Source organism: Trichomycterus rosablanca, chromosome 3 (genome assembly GCF_030014385.1).
Source record: "Trichomycterus rosablanca isolate fTriRos1 chromosome 3, fTriRos1.hap1, whole genome shotgun sequence".
NCBI classification, from domain to species: Eukaryota; Metazoa; Chordata; class Actinopteri; order Siluriformes; family Trichomycteridae; genus Trichomycterus; species Trichomycterus rosablanca.
In genome coordinates this window covers 20,226,545-20,234,342 of record NC_085990.1, presented here as the reverse complement: position 1 = coordinate 20,234,342, position 7,798 = coordinate 20,226,545, and the positions used below count along the sequence as shown (strand labels likewise).

The 7,798-nt window shown below is 39.3% G+C and overlaps 1 protein-coding gene across 1 annotated transcript; it reads right to left on the bottom strand.

Moving 5' to 3' along the window:
* Positions 1 to 714: 714 nt before the first annotated feature.
* LOC134310370 (zinc finger protein 91-like) lies at positions 715 to 7,570 on the bottom strand. The gene is made up of 5 exons (XM_062991939.1): positions 7,494 to 7,570; positions 5,980 to 6,156; positions 4,699 to 4,814; positions 4,200 to 4,343; positions 715 to 2,321 (listed from the first exon to the last, which is right to left on the bottom strand). Exons 2-5 carry the CDS (start codon positions 6,125 to 6,127, stop codon positions 1,530 to 1,532), a joined length of 1,200 nt encoding a protein of 399 aa, XP_062848009.1. The 5' UTR covers positions 6,128 to 6,156; positions 7,494 to 7,570; the 3' UTR covers positions 715 to 1,529.
* Between the last annotated feature and the right edge of the window lie 228 nt (positions 7,571 to 7,798).

Below are 7,798 nucleotides of genomic sequence, written 5' to 3'. Positions count from 1 at the left end.
AGCTTCTTAATCATGGAGATCCTAGAATACCCTATTTCTTAGCGAGTTCAGTTAGGGCGCATTTTTACTTCTATATTGTTTTATTAAGCTTCTTAATCATGGAGATCTTGGAATACTGTATTTCTTTGTGAGTTCAGTTAGGCCGCATTCTCACATAAATGTGCTTTAACGCTTACCACTGTTATAAGTGAATGTGTATGTTAGAATCTGGGCTCAATCTGTCGATACTGTACGTTGGACTTAATGAGACGTGCCCACCTCTAACTATTTTATTTCTGCTATAAATTTAATCACTTTGCTTTGCTGTACGGAATGCCATAAACACGTGTTACACTTTTTGTTTAATATGGAGCACTTGAGAATTGATAATATGGACATAAACCCTCTTTACATTTAGTTTTGTGCCATATTATTATGTCATACAGCTTGTTAATAAAATAATAAGCTTAAATGAGATTCTGAATTAAATTTTTTGAAGGAAAATTAATCGTTAAATTAATCGACTAATCGATAAAATAGTCTATAGATTAATTGATAGAAAAACAGTCATTAGTGGCAGCCCTAAACTGAAGCACATTTAAAAACAGCTACAAAGCTTTGAAAATGATGAGGCCAACCTTAAAAAGTAGATCATGATGACCTGTCGACTGAAATAGTAGATCTCAAGCCACGAAAGTGTGGACACCCCTGGTATAGAACAGCCCAAACTCAGGATAGGATTGGTGATTTTATATACGTTTGTTTATTACACAGGTTAGAATCTTCAGCCACAGATAGAAAAGTTAGAACTAACATCGTGTTACTACAGAAAATGAAATGATGCCGATTTACTAAATTCATTCAGGTACAAGATCACTCTGCAACACACACACTTCTAAAAATGAATGTTAAAACAGGATTATTAAAAAAAAAAAAAAAGATATTAAAATAGACTAATAAAAGGTGATGCAAAGCGTGTTGCTACAACTTTTTCAGGTTTAGGACCGTTGATATCAGCATGTATAAGCCATGGGTTTTATTCTGCTACACATCTGTTTTTTATTTGTGGTCTGAACCAGTGTGCCTCGAGACCACAGGCTTTTTAATGACCCCAAAAGCCTTTTAGTTAACTGTAAACTGTTGATTAATGACTGTTAATTACTGGTTGAAAGAAATAGGCAAAACTTGCATTGAATCAGAGGTGTAGCCAAAGAGATGATTGTACAAATTTAAACACAGTTTTGTACAAATAATTAAGCAGTCAATACCAGTAACATTTTCTTTAAATTAGCAGAGTAAGTATACTGGCCTTAACTATTCTTTAAGAAACACTGGCCAAAATCATACACCATGCCACACTGCAAAACACATCAGAATGTCAGGAGGCCACACTGGACTTTCTGCTTTACACTTCTGACAAAAATCTAAAAAAGACCCACCCACTAAAACAATCAAAATCATATTTAAACTTAACAAAAAAACATGTTGTTCCTCTAAAGTCCACTTTTAAAAACTTTCCATCAAACTACTGCTGCTTTTCCATGCCAAACTTATCTCTTCCCACGTCCAGCTGGCTTTTCATCCTCTTTTTCATGGGTCTGTTGGTGGTTTTTAAGGTTGCTCTCCCGACCAAAGCTCTTGCCACAGGTTGAACAGCAGTAACGACCGGCCTGGTGCGCACGGGACATGTGGGCCTCCAGCTGTTCAGGACGGTTGAAGCTCTCCTCACACTCTTGACATGGATAAGCTTTCCGTTGTGTGTGCTTCTCCTTCTTGTGCGCCCGCAGTAGGACCACTGAGGGGAAAGAAAGGTCGCATTCTGAGCAAGGGATCTGGCGAGCAGCCAGAGGTGAAGCTTTTGCTTTCTTGGCATCAGGTTTTTCTTCGTCAGCGTTGGGATCTTGCACGCTGGACTTTGGTGGACGCCCCCGCTTCACCGTTGCTTTGTCCTTCGTTTCAGCTTCTGCTGGTGCCAGAGGTGTGTCCTCTGTCTTCTCAGTCATTTCATCTTCTTCGGTCTTGCTTTGTTTCTTTTCTCCAGCTGCTACTATTTCAGCTTTGGGTGGTCGACCACGCCTCTTGACAGGTCCGCTGCCATTGCAGTTTTGATTTCCTGCATGGTTCTCTTGGTGCTGCAGCAGTTCGGCCTCTTCTTCGTAGCCCCTGCCACATTTGCCACAGCGATGGGTTTTGTTGGGGTCATCAGCATCATCTCCCTCTGGCTGTGCAGGGTGCTGGGACAGACGGTGAGTACGAAGAAGTGCTGGACTACGGAAAGTCTGGTTGCATTCTTTACATGTAAATTGACGCTCAGGACACACCTGCCGCCGGTGTGTGGTCAACTAGAGACAAAAAAAAGCAAATATAAGCACTATTAAACACTGCAAGATTCGGAGTGCTCAAGTGGCATAGCAGTAACACACATTTGCCCACCAGTGTCGGGGCACCTATACGGACAATAACAGGCTTTTCTGTGGATGAAAAGGTTGGAGGGATTCCTCATAACTGTAGCAATTTCAAACAAAAGTTAAAAAAAAAGATTTCCTGTGTTTGTATTGACTAAATTGGATTTTGTGAATATAAACAAATTAGATGCCTGTAATTCTTATAAAGCTTTGGACAAAGGCATGTTTCTCACATTTTCTGTAATTACACTTTTAATAGTTTGGCGGATACTAATTTGTGTATTTTTGCTTTTTGGCTCGTTTCCAAATTTTTTACCAGCTCAGCAATCCACAAGCACTACTGTCTGATCTCCCTCCTCATGATGTGCCATACATTCATTGTATATACAAAGCCACACTGTTTGGTACTGGCATTGTCTTGTTAGAATAACCATGGACTTCCCGAAAAAAGATGTTGCCTTATTATGGCAGTCTTTTTACCATAATAAATGTTGGCTTCTGCACCTTTCTCTGTTAAGTCTGGATGGATTCTTCGCAAGTTTGGCAAGAAAAACATTCTGCCCAAATACAAGTTGAAACAAGGGCCCATCTGAAAGTCTTTTGATCAATCCGAGATGAACTTGGCCTAGATGACGCAATGGTATTGATGTATGGCTTTCTTTTTGCATAATAGTTTTAGGTTGCATTTCATGATGCAGCAGAAGATTGTGTTAAGTAACAACAGTTTTTTGAAGTACTCCCATGCATATGTGGCATTTATCAAAGTAGCAAGACGGTTTCTCGAGTACCACTGTCTTAAGGCACAAAGACTGCAGACATTCAGCAGTGGTTTTTGGCCTTGCCCTACACTAATTCCCTAAATATTTTTACGGCATTACGCAGGGCAGATGGTGAATCCCTACATTATTGCAGTACTGCATTAAGAAATGTTTGTTTCTTTTAAATTGATTGACAGCTTTCTCATGAAGTTTGACGTAAAAGTGATGAGCCATGACACATCTCTGCTTACATCCTCATTAATGGATCCTACTTTGATACCCAACATTGTTACCCTCACCTGTTACCAATTCACCTGACTATTGTTGAAGGTTTTAAAATGGTGTAGCTTGAATATTTTAGAAACTTTTTACATTTACAATTTGCCAGTTTGCCAATTGTCCTAATTTTTTAGTGTTGCGGGCATCAAAATCTATATTTGTTTACATTTTAAATATATAATAAAAAATATAACCCCACTGGAAACAAAGGACAACGTTTGGGGCCTAAGGTAACAGAAAAAAAAATTTTTGTTTCCCACTATTTTTCCCTAATTTTCTCCCCTAATCTAGTCGTGTCCAATTACCCTGAATGCGTTCTCTATACTGATTCGACCCTTCACCGCTGACTGAGGACACCTCTCAACTGACATACGCCCCCTCCGGCACATACAGTCAGTACAGACTGCATTTTTCACCTGCACGAGTTCATACACTGACGGGCACTGTGTACGGAGGGCCACACCCCCATCAGCAGTATTCCTCAGCCCTGTGCAGGCGCCATCAGGGGCCGCAGTTGCACCAGTTATGAGGACCTATGGTCCGACTTTTTACCACCATGAAGCAGAGCTGAGATTCCATACGACGTATTCGAAACCCCAACTCTGGTGTGCTAGCGAACTTTTTACCACTGAGCCACCTAAGCGGCAGAATTTATTTTAGAATCTTATGTAGAACAATATTTATAACAGAATTCAAAACAACATACAAGTAAACTTTCACAAGCAAAAACATTCTTGGAAGTATTCCTTCCAAAACAACATCTTTAAACGGCACTCACCTCTGAGAATGTACGGAAACACTCTCTACAGTGAACACATTTGAAGGGCTTCTCTTCTTTGTTGTGGGTGGACTGATGCTGTGTTAGTTCCTCAGAGGATGGAAAAGTGCGGTCACACACGTAGCAGGTGAAGAGTGTGTCGCACTATAACAGATAAATGAAAAAGCCCTTTGTTCATGATGAATCCAAGATGTTGCTCTGGCATGCAAACCATGAATTAGCTGACAATAACTTACACCTACAGTGTCTACAAAATGTTTTGTATAGTGATTTGTGGCAGCATGCAGGTTATTGTAATCTGGACAGGATTAATAAAAGAATACTGGATTTAAAAAAGAAAAAAAAACTGCTTCACTGTGTCAAAAACATAGTGACATAGTGGAGTTCAAGTAAAAGCTCAAAAAGTGGGGACTGAAAACCTTTTTAAAAACACTCTTTTTAATCTACACAACACTTAAAACCTAGCATTCGTAACATTTCTTTAAACAATTGAACATACCTGCTGCAACTGCTGTTTGTATTCCTCCCGATGACTCTTTTTCATGTGCCGTTCTTTGGCTTTGGAGTTACAGAATGTTATGAAACACTGGAAACACTGTAGGCTCTCATGTTGGTCTAAAAAATTGACACAGAAGACAAAATGTACAATATTATTAGTCTAGTACTTTAACTAGCATAACTTTCAGCTCCAAACCAGTAAAGCCTTACATTTTACAGGCTACTAAGAAAGACAATAATTGTTTTGGAGGCATTAGGATGTTTTTTTCTTCAGCATGGATAAACAAACATTCAAACAATTACTACAACTCAAATTTAGTGGCCAAAAACTCTCCATGAACCTAAGTATCTTAGGCAATCCCATGTGGGATCAAACCTAACACTTGGGTTTGAGAACCTGTGACTTAAAACTTTTAAAAAAAAATGCCCAGGAAATAACTTGACACTGGGAAAAAAAAAAATAATCCACCATAAATGTGGGGGCTCAGGCTACCTTAGTTTCGAAGTAAAAGCAAAAGTAATATTGCTGTAAGAGAGTGGAGAGCAAGGTAACCAATGCAATTTAACCCAATCTTTCAACATCATGCCTAGTTCACACTACACGATTTTTGCCCTGATTTTCGCATGCCGACTGGTCGGCGCTAGATTTGCAACTCGGAGTGCGCTCTGCAACCGGAGAGAGATATCTAGCATGTCAAATATCTGGATATGAGTTGCCAGACTGGCTTGAGTGCTATGTCGAACAGCCAATGAGAACGCAAGATACATAGTGAGGGGAAACGCAGGGGAGGAATTGTAAAAAGGTGGGACAGGGGTTTAATATAGTTTATATCAGAATACATCAGCACACACACAAGTTTTACAGTGTTTCTGACCTTATCGTTCTCTACAAAACATAACACCAACGTTGCACCAAACATAACACCAAAATATTTGTTAACCTCCAACTCACTATAGAACAATCAATGCTGTTCCTATTTTTTCTACTTGTTTTTACGCTGCACATCAGCGCACAAACTTTGATCGCTCGCTACTTGTTGACGTGCATTTTTGGATGTGGTATCATTTAACCCCTCGTCACTTCTCGTGTTTGTTTTCGTGACAAAACGTAGTTTGGGAGACCAGTGTAGTGTATGTGTGAAAGCCACATCGACTTGATAGACTCCCGAATACAAGAGATCCAGTTGTGTAGTGTGAATTGTACAGTGACCTGATCACTTGGAAAGTCGTGTAGTGTGAACTTGGCATTACTTGAACCCCAGTTTAACGGAGCAGTCCTTACATGATGAAATGGTGGGTGGTGCTGAAGGATTTTGAATGACTATTGTGGTGTATGGCTGCTCTAGTTTTTCAGCATTCAGATCAGCAGCTGTGGCGGTCTCTCCACCTCCCATTACAATCTCCTCAATCTTCAGTATATCAGAATCCATTCTGTAGAGCAGAAGTATCTGTACACCCTCTATGGAAAAAAAAAACAAAGTGGTGGTGATTAACAAATACTCCCTATTACAAATTCAAGCTATTCACTTATGTTATGGGTATAATACAATAAAATCAAGTTCATGGAAAACCAGGAAAGCTCGGGGGGTCACATGGAGCTTAGAATGGCTCTCTGTGTACACAATGTGGCACTGTGTGGTCTCTTTTGGGGGTTGATCAGATTGGGGTGAAAGCAGCAACAGATTTAAAATCAAACCTTGGAAACAACTGGGGTACTACAGTAAATAATTTAAGGAATTTTGTTCATAGTGTAAACAACCATGTTCATAAGTCAGGTATGAAAGAACTACCCCAACATTCTTTCATGTTCATGGGTCATTCACAATTGGGGGTAATTCCTATTAGACTAACAGTCAGTCTTTTTTCTTCTTGAAAGCCTTTTACCTTGTTGTTGTTTTAATCTCCATTACAATGCTGCAATCAACCTACCTTTGTTCAAACAGATATTTAGAAACAATTTGGAGGTTAATCGAATGCAGCAGTAATAAACAAGTTTACGAGACGTGACGTTGCTCGAGAACTTCCGATGAGCACTTGAATGCAGCATTGCCATACTATAATTAAATAAATACTTAGACTTTAATATGTTTAGAGGCAAGCTAAAAATATTGAAACCATCACATAAATACATCGCTGCATTTCTGAAACTAGCTCAATTATAGGGTAAAAAAAAAAACTTTACCAATTTGTGCACCGTGAACGCAACTCTTGCGAACACTGACTGCAAGGCGGACTATCAAACTAGCCAGTTAGCATTAATCGGAGACCTAACCGTGCACACAGTGGAAACATTACCGTGCAGATAAAAATTCGTATGAATATTAAATCTACATAAATTGCATTTCGTTACTGCAGAACAAGCCCAGTTCAATTAAAAACGTGGCCACGTTTTAATGAAGTCCGAAGTGACAGGAACAGTTAGCATTAGCTTTGCTAACAAACCGAGGGCCTGAACATCCTAACCGCCTCTTTTCTACACAATGCAGCGCCCTAAATAACAACTCAACATGAAATAAAAATCACACTATACCATGATCAATGCTACCAATTATTTTGTTAGCGACTTAAATAACAACACGGATAATTGTACGAATGCCTTCTTGGTCAAATAAAGCATCGTTTGCATTTAGCTAGCTTGCTGGCAAAGCTAACACATTTCATATTACTAGCCAACTGTTCACCAGCACTAATGAACTGAAAGAAAATAAATATTTTTGCAAAACAGTTTACATAACACCATGTATTTAATTACAGTTTGTAATAAAGAGAGTAGGAAGGAAAAATAAAAGTTCTTACGTGCACGTTTATAGAAGTAAATCAACACCAACAAGTCATTCAAATAGGTTTCAAGGGGGCGCAAGTGGACCGAAACGTTAGCCACCAGCTATCGACGGGCGGGAGATAATCGGTTTGTATGTGTGGTTGACGAAAGAATCGGTTCATTGAGTCAACTCCTTCAGGTTAACGTTGAAGCCGACGTGGTGAAGAGGCATTTTAGACAATTGTTTGTTTGTTTGTTTATTAGGATTTTAACGTCATGTTTTACTCTTTGGTTATATTCATGACAGACACAGTAGTCACTCGTTACACAAGATTAATCG